A 26614-nucleotide genomic window follows, 5' to 3' on the forward strand; every position below is an offset into this window, starting at 1 on the left:
ATCACGTGGGCATTAAAAGCTATTATAAATTTGACTGTAATTTTCATGTTTTTTGGTAAGCGATCCCAATGGTCCCTGGTTTACATTCCCCCTGGGTTATGCTAATTTGTGTTGCTCCAGCTGGCATTTGTTTTGAAGTCTATAGAGATGAATCTACAGTCATGTAGTATCTTAAGGGGTTATTTAATTTAATAAAAGAACTGAGGGTAACTGCACTGTAGCTACTGCTGCCGGTGTAGGGTCTAAACTGAAACTGTGCTTGACTCCAGTATAGAGTGTAATTACAAGCACATTAAGTACATATACCAGGTGCACAAATAGCTGTTTATATAGAGCACTACTCTGTAACCAGAGAGAGCAGACACTGAGCTGCCTCTGTTAACACACTAATTGAATATAAAGCAGGATCCAGCTAATCCCATCTGAGTTTACAGAGGATAACATTCAGCCAGCCAGCATGCGGCTGGTCCATTTTTCTGTGAAATCACTACATAATGTGCAATCACTGCACTCAAGCACCCAGCCTTTCTACTGTACTGTATATGAAGCACTGCAGCAGGGTAGAGTTGCGATTAAGGCTGGTCAGCAGCAGGATAGCAGACCCAGAGACAGAAAGCTGCAGTTTTTAGCATGAATGCAGACTTTTATTAACAAACAGAACAAACCACAAAGAAAGAGACATAAGGGCCAAAATAAACGGTTTAAACAAACACAAATCAAAACTTCCCTCTTTCCTAACTCCCACTGTTCAGGCTGGGCATTCGCCTTCAATGAACTCTCTTCTACTAAACATAGGATTCAGCTCCCTTTTTTTATACCATGGGGCTGGGACTTGAATGGTGATAAATTATTCAATTAAGACCCAGCCATATTCCAAAGGTGTATCTCGCAGGGATGGCATTAACCCCATCCCTGCCAAACTTAAATAGAAAATACCCCCACACCCTATTTACACCGGCAGTGCTTCTGCCACAAGCACCAATGGGGCTTTTAATTTGTCCTGGTTATTGATTTCCCTCCCCAGATTATGCCCAGCGTGTAACTACATTCCATTGATCCTGGTCCTGCTAATCCAAGTTTTAACTTATTGGGTATAACTGCCTGAGGCACTAGAAAACCCCATAGAAAAGTTTCCCATTGTAAAAGCACAGCAGAGTATAATAAAGCACACGGAAAGCATGGTAAAGCATAGGAAAGCATTGAATCCATGGTAATCATGGGAAAAGCATCCATGGTAATCATGGGAAAAGCAAAAATATAAAAATATAAAAATGCAAAAATACTGTGGTAAACTTTTATAAGGGTTACACTGGATGACTACACTAGGAAGTTCTGTTGCAGCCAGGTCAATGTGACAGGGGATAGGGCCAGAGAGACAGGGGATAGGGCCAGAGAGACAGGGGATAGGGCCAGAGAGAAAGGGGATAGGGCCAGAGAGAAAGGGGATAGGGCCAGAGAGAAAGGGAGGATATGTCCAGAGACAGACAGGATAGGGCCAGAGATACAGGGAGGACAGGGCCAGGTTTCCGGCAACTAGCGCTGTCAGAGTCGTTGCCAAGGCTACAGGCTACAAGCGAACGCTTCCTTTCTGAGCCTTTTAGATAGAGGGGTCCAGACTCTTGGTGTGAGTGAGCAGACAATATATATCTTTATCCTCTACCCAGTCACTGCAAGATTATTTATTGTCACAGAGGGAGTCAGAAAAGGGGATTCCGCTTGTTGCTGCCCCAACATGGGTTACATGCTGTGTATAGTACATGTCCACACACGGCCCTCTCTCTCTGCACATTAGCGCAGCTGATTACTGGAGATCAAGAGTGTGACACATGCTAAATGACTTGCTGACAGGTCTCCACTTCTAAAAGCACAGAGCGACTGCAGAGAGAATGCTGGTCTATACAGTATCTAGAATTGCTCCTTTTCAATCTTTTTTTTCTCTCACGGCCTTGCAAAACACAGCAATAAATCACTCACCTTTTAGAGTGAAGTATTTATTTGCGTCGACTTGGATTCTTTTTTGAAACATCATGAAACCTGTTCATTGTGAAATTGGTTTTAGGGGCTTTTCTACTCAATATGATGATTTTCAGTAGATTTTGTTGCTTGACTGGCAGCTGAATAAATGTATCCGGGGCAGAGATATCCAAGCTGAGGAAAATCACAGCAAATGAAACAGGTGTCAATCATACCTGACGCTTTCCTATTGTTGACTTTGGATCCCAGTATCTCTGCCCCACTCAATCACGGCGTGTCATCAGCTCAGCTGGTCAGAAACGACTCAAACTGAAAGTGGTCAAGCCTGTTGATAAATTAACTGGTTTCATGGTGATCCAATGAAAAACCCCAGTCAAATATGTCACTATGGAAGGTGAGTGATTTATTGCGGTATTTTGTGAGCCCCTGAAAAGGAGCAAGCCTAACTATGACACACATGAAGAACCAGACACTGTGCATGGGATAATGCAGAGTGGCACTGAACAGTATTTATCCAGTTATTCATTTCTGGAATCAGTACTGTAAACCTGTTCTCGAATCTCTACACCCTCCATCCCATCCTCAACAACTCTTTGAAGGGTGTTTTTAGTGCTGGGGCAAACATTGGAATATTCAAAATCTGAACACATAATATATGTTCTTTAATTCTGTATTAGTTTGGGAACAAATGTAAAATCCATGCCATATTACAGTAAAAAAATCTCTGGAGTAAAATAAACCTGGTGCCACCCCATCAAATTCCTTATTAAAAGAAGGGAGAGATACCCTCTCATGTGCAGTAGAATGTGTGTTACTTATTCCCGGTGTTACTTATGTATTCTCTGCATAATATCTTTTTGATAGTCATTTAGAAATCTGGAAAAAAACAGGAAACTGGATCCAAATAGGCCAAACCCCAAGTTTAAAAGTTATAAAAAATAAAATACAATTACGATTTGCATGAAAAGTATGTTTTTATCAACACTACAAAATGTGCTATGAAATGAAAAGGCCTTATCCTGTTCCACTCCAGGTCCACTGTCACAGTTAAAATGAAATAACTAACTACCAGTATTTAAGGTCTGGAATGAGGTTTAATTTATTCAATTAAACAATTTTGGACACAGCTGATACCAAAGACTACTAGAAGGGACAACCTTGCGAACGCTTTGTCTGGTATAAAGGATTAAATGCCACACAAAAAGGCTAAAATCACCGTGACCACAGCACTACCGCTGTCCCTTCCTCCTGCCCTCACCTGTCAGGCTCGTCTCTGCCCAACGTCTGCTGCTGCTGCTGCAGAGTCTGTGCCTGTGCCTGGGGCAGCGCCTTCCCCTCCAGCTCCTGCTCCAGGGAGGAGGAGGTGCTGCCCTCACGGCTCACGTTGCTGTTCCGGCCTGGGCTGTTCTCCGCGGAGGCACGTGGCGAGCCTGTGTTCTGCTTGAGAGTCTGTAGCTTGGCCAGGGGGATGATGTCGCAGTTCTGGGGTCGGTGCCACACTGTGCGCTGTGTGGAAGCGTTGTAGTAGTAGAAGCGCGAGGTGTTGGGGTCAAACAGCTCCCACCACTGGTTATCGCTGGTACGCTTGATCCGCACCCCCAGAGGAGGGTCCCACACGCACTCCCCTGTCAGCAGGTTGGCGTACATCCGCTCTCGGGTTCGAGGCTCGATGATCTCCACCCATTCCAGCCTACAGAATAGGAGAGAGGGCAGGCATGTTAGAGTGCTGGACTGTACACCCCACCTATACCGACACACACAGACACCAACACAGAGAGACTGACACACACAGACACCAACACAGACACACTCTCACACTGACCCACACAGAAAGACTGACAAACATACACACACAGACAGACAGACAAAGACAAACAGACTGCCACACACACACACACACACACAAACAGACAAACACTAACGATCTACGTACATATATGTTTAAGCAATTCGGGGAGGAGGCATATACTATCCTCTTAAGGTAGGTTTTGTCAGATTTTCCTATCTTGTGGGGACATTTTTGACACTATAAAAAGAGCCCCACCCTCACACACAACACACTCATACACACACACACACACACACACACACACACACACAGACACACACACACACAACACTAACTGACAGTTACAGTATCTGGGAGCTGGGAATTTAGCCAGGCAAAAGCATTCTTATTGTAGCACTTTATAACTATATTACCATTACACATGATACTACAGTATTACACACAGGCAGTATTTAAACACTCCAAGAGGCAAGACAAGTGCACTGAATTGGAAAAGGTCTAGTAGATAATCTGTCTTATTAATGACCCGTAAATAATACCAGCCAAGAAGCCGCCTTTGTCAAAAAGTATTGACTTCCACTGTTTGAGTGGACGCCTTAAACATGAAATACAAGTTGAATCTGGCAGGATTTTATTTTATGAAAATTGTTGCTTTTCAAGAATACAAAAATGTTGTAAGTATCTCCAGATGAAAGTATGCAGTAGAAGGCTAACAAATGAGGAGCAGCAATACAGTAATAAATACTATGGGCTGTGAATTTTAAGGAAATAAGAGGTATTGAGATCACCCACTACAATGTTAAACATGAATGTTTTCAGTCTATACTTTTTTCTTTTTTTTTTAACAGTACTATCAATTGATGGCAAAGCGAATGAAATACTGTAACATGGTGAACCATGGTAAACTATGGTAAATGCTTAGTATTACTGTACCAAGGGGAAAGCATTGGAAAAATGCAAAGTTTCCATGGTAAACGGTTTTGATTTCTCAATAAACATACTGTAATCTTAAGAACATAAGAAAATCTATGCCCCAGCGCTTCCCAGTAGCTGGTTGATCTCAAAACTTTGTCAAGTTTGATCTTTAAAGGATCCCAATGATTTATCATCAACAGCAAGGCCAGGAGGTAGTGTAGCCCATTGCACAACCTCACCACTCTGGTGTGCAGTAGTGTCTCTCCCCTCTGTCCTAAGACTGTATAAGATAACGTCTTCCCTGTGCTGTCACATTCACAGAGAGGGTGTGCTGTGCAGCAGTAAGATAACCCAGCTCTGGCTTGTGGGAACTTGAAACAGGACGATAAGCAGCTGGCAGCACCAATGACTCCAAGCACCTCCGTGTCACTGCACTGCACCTACAGTATATTACAAGGGCTTTTGTTAAAATGCTTTGTTTTCGTCCACTACAAATGCGCATCTGAAACTATCCGTCCTATCTAGTGTTACTTTCCTTCAGTCCTTTCTTTATTTCAATGTGCCCTTTAACCCAAGGAGGAATGTGGCTAGGCAGGATTCCGTAATTACTCCCTGTGTGTCTCGCTGTGTGTCTCATTGTGTGCTGGCTCTATCCATTACTTACTGGATCTTGAACTTTACAATTCTGGACACAAGAAAAATAAATCCCTTCAGGGCATTGATTGAGAGAGCTCTTTAAAAGAAGTGACAGCCCAAGCTTTGTTTAAGCAAGCAAGCCCTAATTAGAGGGCCTTACTGTCTAACAGTTTACTGCATTGGAAAGGTAATACAGCTACAGTAGTGCTATCAGAATGACAAGGTTAATAACTATACCAAGGTAACGTCCGGTAATCAGGCTTTATTACACTGTTTCAGAGAGGGTTTATTAGTTTAACCTCGTTTTTCCAAACACAGTTTAACCTAAAAGAATATTTATGAATGTTTCTTAAAAAAAAAAAAAAAAAAAAAAAAAAAAAAAATCCTTAATTTATTTGTGAAAAGATGCCACTGTTATGAAAACTCAGATCACCACAACCTACTTCTACAGTATGGTCACACCGACTGCAGGTAAATACAGACAGATAGGCACCTCACTTTACCTGACACTAGAACCTGTGCTGAAGAACGGTCTCAGCAAGTTTCATCACAGCTAGATAAGCTGTTACAAAGTAATGCGGCATGCTCATGGATACCAGTCACCCCATAATGCCATTACAGTAACACCTATAAGGCGGAACACAAATAGCAAATTGTAATGAACCTTTTCATTCAAGAAATATTGAGAATAGCTGAAAAGAAGGTAGTTTTGGACACATAACTTAATACAGTAGAGTTTTCAAAGAATTTCTTTTTTTTTCCATTGCTTTATATGCCCCATACTAGATCTGCATGCATGAAAGGAAAAAGGGAGAGCACTGTAAAAGATGACTATACACACAGTAAATATTAGTCTGCTTTTTCATTGAGTACGGCAGTAATTCAAACGGTAAACGACCGTTTACACAAAACATTCACTGTAGGGCTAAATGTTTATTCTATTAAAACTTACAACAGATTTACATGCTCACTAAGATCATTCTTGAGCAGCTGCTTCTGTACTGAAGGAAGAATGAAGAACAGCTTTCTGACTCAGAACCTTGTCAACCTATTCTTTTAAAGACATCTGTTTCTCTTTTCTTGAGTTGTGTACAGATTGTGCTGTCTGCAGGCGAACAGGACAGCTGCCATCACTGCAGTGACACAGCCACAGCCGAGCCACTGCCAGGAGAATGCGTTTAGCAGTGAGGGTCAGTAACCCACAGCGATCCAGTAGCTCTGAGAGGCAGTCATAGCCTTCACCTCCAACCCCTCCCCCAGGAATACAAAGCTGCAAAAAGACAATGGAACAGCCTGCTGTATTACAATGCTCTTTACTCATCCGATGACAGACACCCCTCGTTCGCAGCAGAAGGCGCGTTGTAGTAAAAGATTCTCCACCTTAATAAAAAAAAGCATTTTGAATTCTGCTACAGTATGCATCAACCTTATTGTTCAGAAAGCATTCTTTCTGAAACTCTTTTATTAAACCAACATTTCAGTTTACATAAGATTTCAAGGCTATATACTGCAGAACTGTTTTATAAATGACAAGGTTGAAAGAAAAATGTACAGTAGCAGGTTGAGAAGCACAAAACACGACAGGCAGACACAAACAGAAACAGATACACAATCATGACAGTATTTGGCAGTGACAGTATTTGTCTATAAATTCAAATTCCTCAAATGTAGGACAAATCCTAAAAACAACATTTAAACCCCTTTCAATGTTTGGTCGGAAGCTACGATCATCGTCAGGGACTGCTGTAAAACAAAGTTGACAAAAATGGGCTGCATTATATACAGTGACAACTCATTCAATTGGTCGAATAACTTAATGGTCATGTTATTTCAATGATCTTAATTAATAATAGGACAAATCTGCAGAACTGCATTTGATGGGGTGTGTGTGTGTGTGTGTGTTTGTGTGTGTGTGTGTGTGGAACGGTTCCCGACGGTTCCCTTTTTTAATTAAAAAGGTTTCCCAATTTTATTTTCGTACACTGGGGTAATTTTCTATACTTTTAGTTTGTTTATATTATTATTGAATTATGAACTTTAATTGTTACCTATGACAACCGACAGACCAGCAGACAGTGAAACACTCATTAATGTACATTTGAGCAGATCATATACAGAATATGACTAGTATAATAAATATTACCAATTCTCTATTTATGAAACATAATAACTTTTCATTAAGGTGTCAAACTGTTACAAGAAAAATGCATACTCATCTGGTGGGTAAAGAAAAACTGAAGACTAATCTGCAGACTAATCTGGTGGGTTCTGTAACAAAGTTTTCATTACTGTACTCTGCTACCTTCCAAAGAGGACTTGTTGGCAGATCTTCTTAAACTTCTTTGTTGATTTTTGCAACAATTATTAGGGGTATTTACCCTCAGTTAAAAAATGTAAAGTACTGATTCAAAATGAAAGGTGACAGTTTTGGCAAACATGAAGGAAAAAATATTCTAGACATGCACAGAAGAATTTGCACAACTGAGCATGTGTTCTAACTACAAATGAGACACTATTCTTCCAATGACACTATTTGGCACAACACCAGGTAAAAGCATCACTCGCCCCTTGCACTGCAGTATGCTAGTGTCAGTACCTTGTAGCTGTGTATTGGTTGCATTGAAAAGACTAAATATGTCTACTAGGTAAACAGTTTTAATTAAAAACGCTTCAGTTACTTGATCCAACAAAGCAGAATTGTAAACATTTGTAAAAACTATATTTTTTTTACTTCAATAAAGCGAACAAACACTTTCCATTGTGAAAGCCACAGAACCTTACTATGAAGTAAGAGAGTTTGGTGAGCTTCATCTTCACACAAGTCATCAAATATTTGTTCTTAGTCGATCAACCTTTTATGCTACCAAACATACATTGACTTTAAGCCTTGATAATATATACAATCTATATAAAAAATCACTGCACAATATTTTCAGGAAGTTGGGTACTGTTTAAGCAAGGCATTTCAGAATGACGTGCTTGCCTTTTTTCTGTCGTATGAGATTCTGGCTCACTCTAAAATAGCACAACGTGTTTTTGTCACAGATGGCTTTCAATAGAGGCCACTATAAGTGCGCACATAATCTGATTTGTTTACTTTTTGCTGTTTAAAACTTTTAAATAGAGGCTCAAGAGCTGCTGTGTTGATTTGAGTATCCCAATTTCAACTACTGTTTCTATTATCAAGAAGTACAAGACTCATGGTACTGTCACAACACTCCCCCGGTCTGGAAGAAAGACGGCTCTTTCACCAAGAACAAGTAGAAGAATTGTGAGGAAGGTTAAAACCAATCTGAGATTTACTGCCAAAGATATAGAAAGTGAATTGGCTGCAGGTGGGACTGGGGTTTCCATTTCAATCACAGGTCAAGTGTTGCATGGTGAAGGTTTCAATGGTCACATGCCAAGGAAAAAGCCACTGATGAAAACATCAAGGACAAGCACTTAATCTTTGTAAAACAGCATTTGAACGATGGATACGAGTTCTGGTCAAAGGTTTTGTGGAGTGATGAAACAAAAATCAAGCTATTTGGTAATGCTGATAGTCGTTACTTTTGGAGAAAGTCTGGTGAGGGGTACAAAGAAAAGAACACCATACCTACTGTCAAGCACAGAGGTGGTAATATCCTTCTATAGGGTTGTTTTTCTTCTAATGGCACAGGAAATTTAGTTCTAATACATGGAAAAATTGATTCCGTAGCATAACAAAAGATATTGGCCAATCATCTGAAAAACTCCGCTACAAAACTTGGTTTAAAGCGCAACTGGACATTCCAACACAACAACGATCCAAAGCACACATCAAAATCTACTTCAGAATGGTTAAAGAAGAATAAAATCAAGGTTCTAGAATGGCCTAGTCAAAGTCCCTATTTAAATCTGATTGAGAATCAAGAGGGCTATAAAATGGAAAATTACCTATATGGTAGCAGGGTCCTGGGAGACAGTCAACATGGTTTTAGGATAGGGAGATCGTGTCTAACTAACCTGCTTGATTTTTTTTTTGAGGATGCAACATCGATAATGGATAATTGCAAAGCATATGACATGGTTTATTTAGATTTCCAGAAAGCTTTTGACAAAGTCCCACACAAAAGATTAATTCTCAAACTGAACGCAGTTGGGATTCAAGGAAACGCATGTACATGGATTAGGGAGTGGTTAACATGTAGAAAACAGAAAGTACTGATTAGAGGAAAAACCTCAGAATGGAGTGTGGTAACCAGCGGTGTACCACAGGGATCAGTATTAGGTCCTCTGCTATTCCTAATCTACATTAATGATTTAGATTCTGGTATAGTAAGCAAACTTGTTAAATTTGCAGACGACACAAAAGTAGGAGGAGTGGCAAACACTGTTGCAGCAGCAAAGGTCATTCAAAATGATCTAGACAAGATTCAGAACTGGGCAGACACATGGCAAATGACATTTAATAGAGAAAAGTGTAAGGTACTGCACACAGGAAATAAAAATGTACATTATAAATATCATATGGGAGATATTGAAATTGGAGAAGGAATCTATGAAAAAAGACCTAGGAGTTTTTGTTGACTCAAAAATGTCTTCATCTAGACAATGTGGGGAAGCTATAAAAAAAGGCTAACAAGATGCTCGGATACATTGTGAAAAGTGTTGAATTTAAATCAAGGGAAGTAATGTTAAAACTGTACAATGCACTAGTAAGACCTCATCTTGAATATTGTGTGCAGTTCTGGTCACCTCGCTATAAAAAAGATATTGCTGCTCTAGAAAGAGTGCAAAGAAGAGCGACCAGAATTATTCCGGGCTTAAAAGGCATGTCATATGCAGACAGGCTAAAATAATTGAATCTGTTCAGTCTTGAACAAAGAAGACTACGTGGCGACCTAATTCAAGCATTCAAAATTCTAAAAGGTATTGACAATGTCGACCCAAGGGACTTTTTCGACCTGAAAAAAGAAACAAGGACCAGGGGTCACAAATGGAGATTAGACAAAGGGGCATTCAGAACAGAAAATAGGAGACACTTTTTTACACAGAGAATTGTGAGGGTCTGGAATCAACTCCCCAGTAATGTTGTTGAAGCTGACACCCTGGGATCCTTCAAAAAGCTGCTTGATGAGATTCTGGGATCAATAAGCTACTAACAACCAAACGAGCAAGATGGGCCGAATGGCCTCCTCTCGTTTGTAAACTTTCTTATGTTCTTATGTTCTTATGTATGAGTTAAAGGTGGCTGTGCACAAGAGAAGTCCTCGGAATTTGAATGAATTGGAATAATTTTGCGATTTAGAATCACAAAAATCACTAAAGAATTAGGCCAAATGTGCATTGACAAATATCCTAATCATTTAAAAGAGGTTATTATTGCTAAAGGTGCCTCAACTAGCTATTAATTTCATTTTCCTATCAGAATATGAATACTTTTGAATTAACATTTTAGGAGTTTTGCAAAAAAATTGCATACATCTCTGAATTTTGCATCCTAGATGCAAAATAAATCCATTGGATGGAAAAATATTTCGTCTTGTGTTCACAGGACGCACAGAATGGAAAAGGATGCAGATATGCCTACACACAATGCCTACACACACTAACGCCATTAGAATTGTTTGACTACAGTTCCTAGCGGCACAGTGAACATTGGAAATTAATACGATAGTATCTCACTATGCACTGTACTTTATTTAAAAATAATGTGTTATACCCCATATTAACAGAGGGCCATACTGCTAAGAAATAAAACAAGTATTTTGGAAAAAGTAAATGCAAACACACACAAGTAGGGCTTGAAGTTTTCAGGTTTTACTTTTAATCAGGTGACAAATTTAAGCTGATTCTGTTTCATAATTAAAATCTATAAATTGCAAAACAATCTTTATTTTTACCTTCATATCTTGCCTTAGCCTAATTCTGGTCCCCCTTAATTTTATTTCAAACAGAGCCAACAACTGACGTGAATTGTTCATCCTCGATCCTACTTTTAACTCGCATTTCATTTTTGCAGTCGTCTAATTTAATGTTGTGCTTTTGTTATTTTCTGCACGAGTTTAACAGGGATGCCCTTACAGATTTTTTTAAGCATAATAATTAATGCACAGTGTACATCACTGACAGCAAGTCAGTTTTCGATCAAACGTTTTTTTGCTAAACAGTCAGTATCTTCAGGGGATTCTCATGAAGAAGTTTGCTCATCTGCATCTCGGCCATCTTCTGATTACAAGTAGTACAGTGACCGAAGTAGTTGCAGTTAACTACAGGATATACAGTACTTAAGGATTTGGTTATAAAACTGACAGTACTACACCTAAAAAAAGTAAAAGTACTGTAGTATTTCTTGAGATATAGCAAGAATGTTTGAAAATACACTGCTCAAAACACTGATCTGCCTTGGAGTACCAGAATAATTCCTTCTAGGAAGAACAAATTAAAACACAAAAACAAATTAGATTGTTACAGTTCCCTGAACAGGAAATTCAATCTGGCCAATTACCTCACCATAATTAAAAACCCAAAACACAGACATATCCTAACCAAATCCAGAAATACTGCAAATTGAAACTGACAGACACAAAGTGCAGAGTAACAGACCTATACTGGTAGTTATTTATTTGAGTGCTAACATTAGAAATATGTACAATAAAGACTAGCAGTTGAATTTGAGAGCGGGAGAAAGACACAGGGTGTAAATTACAGAAAGTGACTAGTGACTCAATCATGTTCTGATGACAAACCTAGGTATACAGTACAGCAGTGCCTACTGTAATCCACACACATTCTGCTGCCACACAGCATGACATAGTGTAAAGTACAGCACAAAACCACAAGGGCACACAGAATGTCAGCCTCTCCCACACGACACTACAGTTCAATAACCCTCAAGAGAAAGCGGACACACGCCTGACTCGTTAGCGAAGCAGATACTAAACTTCGCTTTCTGGGTTAAAAGGCTGCAACACAACTTGTGTTGTTAGTGTTTGTTTAGTAGAGCTGTTTTGAATCTCAGCAGCTTTCAGTACTTCCACAATTAATAAGACAAACCGGGCAATTAGAAAGTCAATTTTGGTAGTGAGCAGGGGAGAAGATGCCTCAAGTATTACTCTAAAGTCGATTAAAGTACTTTGTCCCCCTCTTTTGAGAACCAGACACCTCTTGATCGCTGCTTTTATAGATTAAAACACTTCGGGCTAACAGGCTGTCAATGTTGAGAGCACAAACGATTGTTTAAATATTAATGCGCACACAGATCTAGTGCTTGGGTTACAACAGAGCTGGCTGTTGCCAACATGTTGTGCAGCTCTGTGGAGATGAAGCCGACACTGGACTGGCTGTGTCTCAGCCACTGTGGGGCAGTTACAGTACATTCCATTTAATTCCCTTAACATTTAAGATTTGTGATTAAACACATTTCAAATGTTTAAACATATTGGGCAACTGTGACCAATCAAAAGTCATGATAACTTCTCCTTTAGGATTCTGCTACTTGATTATAATTATGCTAAAACATTAATGTGAGTGATACAACACACTCACAGGTAAGCCATGCTCTATTTTTTTACTGACGGCCTGTGTAATCAACTTTAACACCTTAATGAAACGCGGCAGTAGCCAACACGCAAAATAGCACACATGTGTTACAGTAGCAGGTCTCCCAGTGTGTGCATGCTTCATCTCTTAAGTGTAATTCCACTTTACTCTGCCACCCACCAGTGCACTATTTCATTCTGCTCCTCTTATAGAAGGAATATGTCCTCTAAACTGGTGTTTCTCAACCCTGGTCTTGGGGACCCACTGTGTCTGCTGGTTTTCATTCCAACTGAGCTCTCAATTACCGTAATTAGACCCTTAACTGAACTGATAATTTGCTTAATTCAACATTTTTAATTGTTTTAAGCTTTTAAACAGTTGCAGATTTCAAGTTAGCTATAACATTTTATAAGAAATTTGAAATGCAACTGTTTAAGAGCTGAAAACAATTAAAAAGGTCTAATTAAGCAAATTATTAGTTCAATTAAGGGTTTAGTTAAGTAATTGAGAGCTCAGTTGGAATGAAAACCAGAAGAAGACACAGGGGGTCCCCAGGACCAGGATTGAGAAACACTGCTCTAAACAACACTGCCTGCCCCCCTTTCCGTCCTGGGATCTGAGAGTGTAGCGCATACAGTTACAGTAGCCGATGTACTGTACTAAATAACCAACTGCAATCCCATCAGACAATTAAAAACCTGATTTCAAGTTACCCCCCCCCCCCCCCCCCCCCTAACTCCCCCCTTGCAAGTATTTACTCCTTGCAACCTATAACTGGGTCATTTGAAGAATATTCTTAAATAAGGATAGTAATTGAGAGCTCAGTTGGAGACTTCATTGTTCTCAAAAACTGGGTGCAGCAGCTGATGCAAGTTCCAGGCCATGGCAGTCTGCAATGAGGCCCCAGGACCAGGATTGAGAAACACTGCTCTAAACAACATCTGGTCTGAAGTGATTTGTTCCTTGGCTGACCACATTCTCAGTGGGAATTACTCATCTCAGTCGATCAGCCTGACAGGTACAGAACTGTACAGCTCTCTTTCAACACTCCGCTAAGGAGCATTCAGCTTCACCTGAACTACTGAAGTAACAAATCACAGTGTACCTATGTGATGCTTTCTTTATATGATACTGAGAGTGTAGCGCATACAGTTACAGTAGCCGATGTACTGTACTAAATAACCAGAGTCTGGGTTCCCATCAGAGTGGATTGTATCAAGACAAAGCAAGCAAACTGGGAACTTTCTTCTACTTGCAGTACTGTTGAAACAGACATATCATCACATGTGCTGCACATCTGAGATCTATACAGTTAATGGAAGTGCAAGGAAGTGAGGTTTAGGAACGTAGTTTGTTAGCCACAGTCTCTTTATTAACAATGCCACTCTCACAGTGTGCACCAGGTGTGTTATCATACACGGCGCCTGTGCAGGCCAGCACCACCAGTCATCACACCAACAAGACAGATCTGAGCCTGTGAGGATAGTAATCTGGATCCGTCTGTCAATTACATAGCAAACCAAACTTCAATCTATCTCCCCGTCTGGGGACTAGAGACCAACTTCACATCCAGACAACAAGATGTTGCAGCAAGAGAGGTTCGAGTCATTTACTGAATGTTATAACTTTAAGATGAAAAACATTTTAAAAACTTCAACATCCTGGGAATGTTGCTATCCACTTAGATAAACTACAGCACTTGCAGGTCTACAATCATTGATTGATAGATTCTGTTTAGCTCCCTGAACATTTAAACTTTAAGATTAAAAATGTTTATAAACTTTAACATATTGGAAATGTTGGTAACCCATAACAAGAAACAATAAACATAAGAGTTTAAAACATGACTACAATATTAATATGGAGAGTATAAGACTAATGTGTAGAAATGTGAAGAAATACTGAATATGAAATAAATGAACTGCTGTATTTGTTTCAGACTAATAAGACATCTGTGAAATGCAGATGTTCCAAATTGATGACCCTAAACTTTGAACACCCTTGGTCCCAGTGCAAGGGCAAGGTCCAAAAAACCTCTTCAAAATGCAAAGAATAAGAGAAGCTGTTCTGCTGTAGTACTGCCCTGTGCCCCTGTCCAATCACACAGCACAGCACTATCACTGACAATCAGGATCAGGCCATCTGAGTCCACAGAGCTTGGTGCAGCTGTTGAATTGGAGAGGCGGGATGGTGCTGTGTAACCACTTAATCCTCCTCAACAGCTGCCGTTTACCACATGTACGACACAGAATGGCACACGAGCAACCCAGGGTAATGGGCTATGTTACATGCACTTCTCCAGTGCACAGTGCTTTTTTTTATCCTTCTGAAACCCTGCTCCATCACAAACGGCTCTAGCCAGCAGTATTCTGTGTTTTTACTGCTGGTAGTGTCTCTCTAGCATGATTTGGGGAAGCAGCTGCATAACTACTGTCTGATCCCTGTCTTTACAGAGTCTGCCCTGGGACAGGAGAAGAGAAGAGAAGAGATGAGACGTGACGCATTGACGGCTGAGCCAAGCCCTACAAAGGAAGGATCAAAGCCGCTTCCTCTTAATCTAAGAGTGTTCATGTAGAAAAACTAAGCCCCTTTGTTTTGCCTACTGTAGGCAAAACTGTGTTAGTGCGCCCCGTTTCCAAGTGCAGTCTTGTGTTTGTCAGCTTTCAGTGGCTGCCTCTAATCAAGTAAGAGTATTTCTCAAGTGTGCAAGGGGTAGTACACTCTCGAGGTGATTCGAGATGGCCCGAACATTTCTAAACATATAAGTCAGTAATAAATATAAATAAAGAAAAAAACAGACAACAAATCTGATATGAATGTATAGTATTGCGTGTAGTTGCGTTAAAGGTTCCCATGGGGACCTTACTTTTAATGCTGTTTAGCGAAGTTCAACGTAGTAAAGGTATGGTGCAGTATGCATTCTGGTGACACCAATTGAAACACTAGCTTCTTTTTTAATACTGTCTACACATTCATGGAACTGAATCACAATCCATAGACCTGGCAAAATGACAGCTTTGCAGCTTTCAGAACTTAAATCGTATTTCAATCATTTCACAAATCTGTTCGTTAGAAAACATAATACAAACTTATAAAAGGGTCCGGATGTACAAACAGAATATATAATATAATTGGCTTATACGATCAAAGAGACTTTCCTCCCTTGTGAGTAAAGGCTTGTAGGAAGTTTGTTAGTTGTAAGAGCCAGTTCCCTTGCTAGTGATGGAACATATCTGATGTCTCTCTCTGTATCTCTAATTTATTGTCATGATTATGTCTGTTACAGTTATATTTACAACAATAAAATGTAATAACAACAACAACAACATGTATTACAATATCTATTATTATTATTATTATTAGTTTACAATATAATACAAATATCAATTCTAATAATAACATTAATACTTTTAGATCAATGATTCGTCGATTAATCACACATGTGGGCTTTGTTTGATTATAAAATGTGCAGATGTATAATTTGGAACGAGTCGTTTGGGAATTAAAAGTGTGATGGAAGAAGAGAGGAGTTTCTTACACATTACTTGCATGCCTGCAGCCTCAGAGTTATTGAAAGAGTGAGCTTAACAAGGCTGTGACTGATCCTACAAGCAAGAGGGACCTCTGGAGATGCAGCTTTGTGCTCGGAGGTCACGTAAACAGCTCTGGCTCTGGGAACGCTGTCCAACGTGCCCGCCGCTATTGCACTGATGTGCCAGCAAGGTCCAGTTAAATCAGCAGGAACATGAACTCCAACAAACATAGCTAATGGATTGAGGGCCAGAGCTACCCTTATCATCCAAAACTATTAAACACTCAATTGTGCTAAATACAGAAATACTAAAAGAAACTCAATGTCTTCAAGATACATATTTTAACTAGAAATCTTTCTGTATGTCTTCAAAACAAACGTTCCAACTGGAAGGGGAGACCTCTATTTTTCTTTAATAAAAATATTGATTACTATAGAAAACCTACAAGATTTTTGTCATTTTCCTCTGGATATATCTGTGGATCACACCCGTCCCCATACAGTAGACATCTTTAATGTTCTGTAGATTTCTAGAAATATCTTTTTTATTGGATTTTTATAGAAGGGTCATCATCTACAGTAAGAAAAACAGCGTTGCTGAATCCCAGATACAGTAAGAATAACAAGGCAGACAGTAAGAATACCAGACATTACCTGGTTGTACAGCAAGTGTGATAAAATGAGTTGCTTTTTTAATGACTCTGGAGAGAGAGGAAGAGAAATGCTCACTAGCACTTGTTTTCTAATCCATTACTCTTGCTACAGTACATTATGAATATAACAAGGCAAAAAATGTTAACCTCCATATACTGTATTGTCAAGAGAATATCCAGCAGACAGTCTCAGCTCTTCTACAGCAGTGTGCATTACTATACAGTGTCACACATACAGGAGATGCTACTGTGTACAACCTTGAATGTATGGTACAATAGCAGAGCTCATATATCCATAAAAAAAAAAAAAAAAAAAAACGCTGCTTGAAATGTATTTGGTGTCAAAAAAGACCACGTTCTTATTCATTCATAAAATAGAATTTATGAATACTACATAATTTATAAAAAATATATCACGCAAAGCAAGTGGATGCACAATGAAATAAATAGCACACATTCTACTGTACAGAACAGGGTTTCTCTTGTTTCTTTATCAGGTAATTTGATAGTGGTACAGTACCAGTTTTTTTTGTTTTTTTACTGTAATCTGGTGTGAATTATACTTTCATTTTACAGTTGATTCAAAGTTAAACATAACATTATTTTAAATTTTTAAAAAATATCCCAACATCAAAAACCCTCGTTGGTCTTAGCACTTGTAAAAGTTGTATTTAATCTTGTTAAATTACTGTACTGAATTAATATGATAAATATGATTGTATTATGTCCAGGTTGTGTTGGATACATTCTGATTGGCTAGTGATTACACCATGATTTGTAAATACCAAGCCTGAGTATATTCTGTGTATTATTTGCTAGTGCGAGGGGGAACAAGGGTGTGTCTTCCTTTGGAAGTATTTAAACTGAGCTTCGTCTTCTTTTGTGTACCTCAGATACAGCCTTGAAACAGAATGAATGTGGCATATTCATCCCGCTCAGAAACCTTACAGTAATTACTAAAGATCTTGGCTAATCATCTCCTCTTTAAAAACACACAGCAGATTGTAGTGGTCAAGCCATCTCACACATGCCGTGGTAAACCCCAAATTGAAAGTGGGATAATAGGGGCAATAAATGTCCCACTCCCATTTATTCAAGGCTGGTGGCAAAACAATTTTGACCACCACTGTCGGCACAAAGATCTTCATTATCTCAACTCGTGACATTCTGGATCAAAAACCAAAAACTCAGGTCAGCCAGGTCCCCATAGCCTAACCTCACTGCAAAGGGGAAGGCCACAAAAGCCATTCACTTTTACCAATCCAACACTTTGGGCAAGCTATTCTCCAAATCATTAACAGCACATTTACAATTCTATAACAAACATGAATACTTGACACTATTTGCTGTACAAGCCCCACATGGTAGGTGTAGGTTTTGGTTTGGGTGCGTTTTTCCTTTCTGTAAATATTTTTTTTAATGAAAATGTAGGTAACCAAGGGACTGCCACTGAACACACAACATACTTCCTGCTGGAGTAATGCAAAAAGATTTACTCTCCTTTAAAATGTGTGTTGAATTAACCTTGATTGTAATTGTGCAAGGGAGTCACCTGTGTGCTGCAATCAATTACATTGTGGTCACTTTCTTCCCACACTTCAGCTCTAACATTGCACAACTTGCTTCTGTATGGCCAGATATTCTAAAAGTAAACAAACTTCTCTGACGGGTGAAAAACTGTTTTGAGGGAATGAGGGATTAAAACCATATATAGCATAATTTCACTACCTATAGTAGCATACAGTAGCAAATAAAACTTCATGAATTCCTATTCAACCAGTGGTTATACCTGTTTCGTTATTTACAGTGTTGTCATTGTTTGAACTACTTGTCGTGTTCATCACATTTAATTGATGAATGACCTTACCAATCAAAGTCATAAACAACGAGAGATGCGTAGCCAAAGTATGAATACTCAGGAATTTAGTTACTCTCTTACAAAGCAAAGAATTCTACATAAAAATGTGTCCTTTTATTTAATTTGCATGGTGGTGGCATTCTCAATTAATTATAAAGCGTAACAACCTCCAACAATTCATACAATACAATTCCCATCTCGGGTGCATGTCTTTAGCTGTGATCTGTAGAAGCTCTAGCCCGTAAAAGATATTCATGGAATTTTCCAGATTACTCCCATGAGGGACAGAATCCTACACAACTGAGTATTCCGCTCCCATGGAAAATCTGCTCTTCAATAAACACTGAATTATGCTAAGCAGTGCTATACAATTTAGCAGTGTTTTAAATGTCCCCTGTGAAAAGTTCTTAATATAAAAAACGTTCAGTTTCTTTCAAGCTGCCTGCCACTGGACTAATCCAGATTACGACACCCGATTCACCATGAAATATATTTTAATAACTCTAAATAAAAGCTGCCTCCCTACTAGGGGTGTTGCGATATGACAAAAAGATCATCGTGATAAAAATTCTGACAATTATTGTATTGTCAATATTTTTCAGTATCGCAGTAATTAATTAATTATTTATATTTGTGATTTGTTAACTTGTTTTACTTTGGAAATGCTCCAAATTATTTTTTATTTCAGAGTTCTGCATTTCAAATATTGAGTATTGTATACATATCTATTGTATTATAAGTAAGCACCATATTTTTTTAGTTAAAGTTTAGGCTATACTGATTTCATACCTATCATAACTTAATAAATAGTAAACCTTCTAAATTTATAAGGATTTTTTTTTTTTTTTTTTTTTGTAGCTCTTTGCAAATTATCGTGTTTATTGCAATTATCATGATAATAACACACACAATAATCGTATGAGAAAATGTTCATATCGTGACACCCGTACTCCCTATAAAACATCTTCAATTGTGAAAAACAAATACATAATCTTACCGGTAATTGCTGCTTGTGAAAGCAGCTTTAGCTAGCCAAACCAAGTATCCCTCTGCAATATACAGAAAGCACAAAATAAAATGCCAACAGGCAAATGTTACCAGGTATGGACTTAATACGCCCACCCATCGTTATAATCGCCCCTCGCTGGAGTCGGCTCCCCATTTCTACTGTCTAACTGTTTATGCCTTAGCTGAAATATAAATAGGCACTTAGAATTACTGTTCGTTTCATTTTGTACTGCACACCACAAACAACAATATACAAAACAATTAAAAACAAAGCATTCATTTAATTCTGTTGTTATCATAGACACACACATTGCATAGTAACACAAAGCAAATTAATTATCTACTTGCTGAAGCGGTTTTTATTTTAGCCAGCGAGGTGCTCACATGTGGGAGCAGCAATGCACTGGCAAAAGACACGGCAGTAACGTCAGCTTCCTAGCAACAACCCTGTTGGGAGTGAACTCTTTCAATGCAGCGGGTTTGAGCATTTGAGAAAGGATAAGAAAACTTGTGAAATTAATTGGAGACTGAAGTTGGTGAGAAGCAATTACCCTCCGCTGTACGAATTAAAACGGTGTGCTTCTTTTTAGACCAAAAATCTGAAAAAAAACGGGTTGCGTAGAGAACTTATATTGGACCCTGACACCCCCGATAAAACGAGGGAGTGGTTGTACAGTATTTGTTATTAGCCTATTTGTTTTTCTATGGGTGTCTCGCTATATCGCAGCCCTCGATACATAGCAGATTTATATTGGACCCCGACACCCGCGATATATCGAGTGGGTGGTGTACATCCAATTGCTGACCCGGCTGAATGAAGACATTTAAACCCTCCCCTGTTAAAGCTCAGGAAAATTCATCAGTTGTTCATCACATACCTGTATGGAGATGGGCAGCCACAATGAGAGATTAAAGAGCATGCCAAGTTGTGACAGTGATGCCAGTTTATCACATGCAGCATACAGCTGTATCTGCACTGCACTGAGGTTGGAGCCTTTTAAGGGTTTATTTTGAGTCCTCTACACTAAAGTAACTGTAGAGCCTGAAAATGCTGTGCAAAGCTTATCTGTACTCTGTCAAAGGGCAAATTACACCATGAAACCAGTTTGTAAAACTCAATCTCACCTCGTTCCAAATCAAACTGAGGCTGCCCTTCTGTTCCGTCTGCAGCCAACAATCCAATCTGAAACTGGACTATACCTGTGTGTATGATATTTCATTTAATTGTAATTTATAAATGAATGATCTGCATTTCTTGGACTGTAATTATTTCACAAACTCGTCCAGTCAGTCTTTCTGAAAAAGTGCAGGACCCCTGCATCCTCCAGTCAGTCACCCAGGCAGGCAGACCCCCACACTTTCTCACACTGGGGCACTTTCACGCTGTGCCAGTCTGAATATTTTAGAGAGAGGTCTCCTACTGCACAGAAGACATCCCTCCGAGGAAAGAAACGCCAAAACAGTCTTCCAAATGTGTTTCAATTTAACAGCAACAGCCTACCACGAAGAATATCAGAGCCTTTGGTTTTAGCCTTTTTTTATTTCTTTAGAAATATCGAGGTTTTTTTTTACTGTGCAGTATGTCCAGGGAAAAGAGCAGGCTGACACAAAATTGACTGAATCATTTATGTTTTTGTGTGAGTGCGAAACGTTGGTGCTAAAGAAACTGCAGCAAATTGCTCATTTCTAATGCACTTGGAGATCCAGGGCCCCTCAACCAAAGAAGGCTTGGGGGCTCCGTCGTCCCCGGAGCCCGAGAGGGAGGAGGAGCTGCCGTCGTCCCCGGAGCCCGAGAGGGAGGAGGAGCTGCCGTCGTCCCCGGAGCCCGAGAGGGAGGAGGAGGAGCCGTCGTCCCCGGAGCCCGAGAGGGAGGAGCCACCGCTCTCGGAGCCCGAGAGGGAGGAGCCGCCGCTCTCGTCGCGGCCTCCGCCACCAGAGGGAGCCGGGCCTCCGTCACCGCCTCCATCACCAGAGGGAGCCGGGCTGCCGTTGGGCGGAGGATGGGGGGGAAGGGGGGAGCTGGCCGATTGCGGCCGGTGTACGTTGTACATGGGGGAGGTGTGTGGCAGAGCAAAGCTCTGCCCTTTTAAATTGGCAGGGATGGGGTTAATTTCCCCTACCTGCCTGGGTTTATTATGTTCAGGTGGCTGGGGTTCATTAGTTGATTAAATGATTAACTTAAATAACGATCAATCAGCGCCCAGCCACCTGACATAAAAGGAGGCCTCTGCTTCTCATTTGGGAGGAGGGAGTTGAGGAAGCAGGTTGGTGCTTTGTTGGTTGTGATTTTTCAATTTTCTAAATCCAGTGAAGGCATTGCCCTGCCTGGAAACCTTTATTTTGTACATTTTGCTTTTTGTCTTTCTTTTTGTGTTTCAATTCCTTTGTTTGGGCCCTTGTGCCCTTTTATTTTTGTATCTATATATAATAAAAGTATATTTTTTTGAACTGCAGACTGTCTATGGGCCTCTATCCACTCACCAGCCTGTGGTACTGGTGCGATTTAGTTTTTTCTGTACAGTCAATCCCATGGCCGATTGTTTTTAATAGGCACCCCAGGTAGAGCTGTTAGATTATGTTTAATTTCCTAAACGATTAAATATTAGTATTTAACACGTTTAAAGTATAACATATTGCAGATTTTTTTCGCCAATTAAAAAAGCTACCATGAAGCCCTCCATTAGAGTGCTGCAATATTTTTATGATACAATATTAAATGTGGATGAGACTACATGTGCATAACATTCAAGTGTAAACTCTTTCCTACTTTCACTTTCACCTTTGAGGTCTTGAAAGCTTGTGATTAATTATTGTTTAGTTAGTCTAATAAAAGGTATCACATCTCCTCTTTGTCTATCATCTCTGGTCTGATACGGCTACCCCTTTCATCTATCAAAGTGTATAGAGAAAACACTTTGAATAAAAAAAAACACTTTACACTGCACACATCTTATAGTTTGGTGAAAAGTTAAACATTAAGATTTTTGTTTAAACTCTAAACTATTTACATCCCTAATCCCAAACTGTGGTTCCGGGACCTACTTGTAATCCGTGAAAAGACCCTAAAATTAGGATACTATATAACGTTGTGAAGAAGTGTCTCCTTCCATCCATCCTAAATCTATCTCCACCTCATTTCCAATTGTGTTCTCTGGTCCTGGTTTCTGTACTTGGCTTGATTAGGGTTAACTCTGTCAACTCCTTTTAAGATTTTAAAAGACTTCACTCGTCGTCCCCCTAATGCAAAACTTTCAATTGAATTATTTCAGTAAGTAATTTAAGCTTTCTGTGGACAAGGCAAGTATAGTAGACTCAACCATTATAACATTTATGAACTTAGAAATGAAATACTGTACATTTAAAAATATTGTGGTCTGCAACTTTGGTATGAAAATTATCACCAGTGTGATATATTGGCTTTAATTGATTCAAGTGGAACTAATCATGTGTCATGGTGTGTCCAGAGGACTCCACCTGTGGAAGCAATGCCTGCAATGACCATTCAGTGCAAAAAATAAACTTGCTTTGCCATCAAGCGAGATCCAAGCATTCCAGACAGTGTGTCCAGCATATTTCAATAATGTTTTATTAAGCCAAGCATGCCAAACTCTACTGTGAAGATTAATACTCACTTGCTGCTGTTATATTTTGTCACATATGGTAATTAAACATTGCGTTCCTTGAAGTTTGTAGTTGATTCTTCCTTTTTATTCCAAAAATAAACCTCACTTTGCTAGTTTTAACACGAGTGAGCCGAACAGACTTCAGTTTCTCACTCATGGGGCTAGACTCACCTTGTCCACACAAAGGTTAAATAAAGGGAAAGTCAGTTCAGGATGTTCCCCCATCACAGGCCAGTCTGTTTTGTCAGCAGCTACACAGGCAGGCTATATTCAGTGCATAGAAACAATAAATTCAAGGTGAAAGCTCATAACGAGATTTTTAAAATAGCTTAATATGTCGCAGAGAAGTGTCGGGCGAGGACAGAGTTAAAAAAAAAAAAAAAAGTTCCATCAGTGGCCCAAAATGAAATGACATAAAAAAAAACAGAGCAATGAGAAAACAAGAGGAATTTAGCTGTCAAACTAAATTAAAACAACACCCTTACACATGTTTAAAAAAATGCAGCATCAGCAGCTCTAGATTATTATTAATACATGTACAGCAGCAAGACACACACAAAATTATTTAACAGAATGGTGAAGCAACTCAACAGAACGGGAAACACCAAATTGCTTGTTGACTTGTGTCCGATTCAAGTTTTTTTCAAGAGCTCGAACAATTACCAACTTTTCGTAGAAAGAGAAACAGCGGCGCATTTTGCAGTTTGTTTACATGCCATGAAATTAGAATACACAATGAGGCAATGATAAATTGAAAGATTAAATAATCCAATCAGTGTTCCTCAAGACACTCTCCAAATGACAAGTCAGTTTTGAAAATATTAAATAAACTATTTTAATTGAACTCTGATGATGATGATGATGATGATGATGATGATGATGATGGTTACTGGTTAAAAAATAGTACTGTATCAGTTGTGAACAAATCACTATCAGTGACAAAAAGGTGTTCTTTTAAGCATAGTTCCTGATCCTTTAGGCGGAGCATTTACAATGGGAAAAATCAGTTTCACCACACACCTGAGATCTTAGCCGTAGTGTTCTCTTAGTAGGTGTTCCTATAAGCGGAGACTACTGTATACACAATTACTGCTACTAGAAACCAAATAGAGAAACACAGAGCCTTTCAATTAAGACAGGATGCAGAAGGATTACTGTGGTTATCCTTGAATTAAAGATAATGTTATTTTGACATTACAGGGTACCCAGAAGCCTCAGAAGAGAAAATGTATTAGCCATTATGTTTCAAGCTGAGGATGAAGTCTTTGTATGCTGTATCTGCCTCATTTGTTACTGCCACACATTGTTAGATTGTAGGGATAGAAATAAGGCTTCCATTGCATAGCACTTTGACCCATTCCTGGCTTTACTATGAGTTTAGTAAGACACACCTGAGATTGTTACCTATACAATGTGGCTAATCAAGCTCCTATTAAAACCTGAAACTGGGTGAAATTGCTATGCAACAGGTGTCTTATTTTTAGTATCAGGCTATTTTAACTATGGAACATAATTACAGCTAATCATTTTCCATTCAAGGTTAACCATACTGCAACACCTATTATTTTTATTAATGCTGAGAATCTATCTTTAATAGCTTTAAACGGATCAATTCTTCCATGTAAATGGTTGTTTAAACTATACATTTTTGATAAAATGGTTCAAATAATTAAAAAAATAAATGCAAGATTCCTTTCAGTTCTGTTTTAGGCATTTAGGTGCTTTATTTAGGCTGCTCAAAACAAGAGCCACCCACAGCTTAATCACTGGCTGTGTGGGAGCATTCCCCTATGCTGAACAACCAGCCAATTTGCACTGGTGACTGAACACAAAACAACCATGAACACAACCCCTGCCCGATGCCAAACCCCCACCCGATGGCAGACCTACAGTCACTAATCGCCCCCTCCTGATAATTCAACAAGTTAATATAGCTATTACACCGTGTAACAATTTTTTTTTTTTTTTTTTTTGTTCCTGGGTAGTAAGTGTTATTTCCTAATTGCTTATGCCTCAAAAGTATAGAAAATGGCTATTATTCCCCAAAACTTTGCTTTTGTGACCAGGACAGTGATATTTTGAAATATCACTATTTCCAATGAGAAAACGGGAGCTTTTGTCTTTTCGTTCACATAAAATAAATTTACAGTATAATTGTAAATCTCGAAAAACTATTCACTTCTAAATCTTTTGTAGTCATTTTTGTATTACTTTAGTATAAATACATGTTAATTTGGATTCATATGTTGTTTTTTTCTAACTTTATGTGAACGAAAAGACACAAAAGCTCCCATTTTCTCATTGGAAATAGTGATATTTCAAAATATCACTGTCCTGGTCACAAAAGCAAAGTTTGTGGGGAATAATAGCCATTTTCTATACTTTTGAGGCATAAGCAATTAGGAAATAACACTTACTACCCAGGAACAAAAATTGTGTTACATAGTGTTATTATAGCTATGCATATACAGAACAAAACTTGCCAAGAAATAAATTTTTTGCCAAATAAAACAATTAAACCCTGGCATCATTCTCTCAACCACCTGGCTGAGCAAACAGACAAAGGTTTAAAAGCACTCAGCAAGAACAGTGCACGTGCACTTTATTGCTGTTCTGCTGCTTGTCAAGCAGGACAGGATCTGTAAGAAGTTGTATTTAAAATGTCCACACTGGGAATGCTCTTCATTAAAACTGTAATCATATCTGCAGGAATATATGTACTGACGTATACTCCTATCTAAATGACTTGCCTTAAAAATAGCATTTGTGCTGAAAATCGGTTAACAGCCAGATTCACTTAATGAGCCTTTCTTTATACTCCTGCAAATGATGTGTTGCACACTTAAAATATCTGAACTCAAAGTTTGTGTTGAAAGAGTATACTTCTAACACTAAAACAGTAAGGAGAAACAAACACAAGTAAATACTGCACTCTCGTTCTTATGTCTTCCAAAGAATGCTACAATGTGCGTGTGTATTTTACTTTCATTTTCAAATGTGATCGTCTCCTTCAAGTAATACAAAAACACAAACAGGATTATTTGACTTTTCTATTGATAACCAATTCAAATTTCAAATCAATACTCTGCAAACACAGTAAACCAGATATATTTTTTTGAA

General features: G+C 39.0%; 1 protein-coding gene across 1 annotated transcript in view; it reads right to left on the reverse strand.

Annotated features, from left to right (window-relative positions):
• Window positions 1–3228: 3228 nt before the first annotated feature.
• LOC121307909 (rho GTPase-activating protein 39-like) overlaps window positions 3229–26614 on the reverse strand; it is a 49567-nt gene continuing 26181 nt past the window's right edge. Inside the window, exon 2 of the mRNA XM_041240232.1 lies at window positions 3229–3664. Within this exon, the coding sequence (XP_041096166.1) occupies window positions 3229–3664 (436 nt within the window). The remainder of the gene's footprint in view (window positions 3665–26614) is intronic.

This window comes from Polyodon spathula, chromosome 3 (genome assembly GCF_017654505.1).
Source record: "Polyodon spathula isolate WHYD16114869_AA chromosome 3, ASM1765450v1, whole genome shotgun sequence".
In the NCBI taxonomy this organism is placed as follows: domain Eukaryota; kingdom Metazoa; phylum Chordata; class Actinopteri; order Acipenseriformes; family Polyodontidae; genus Polyodon; species Polyodon spathula.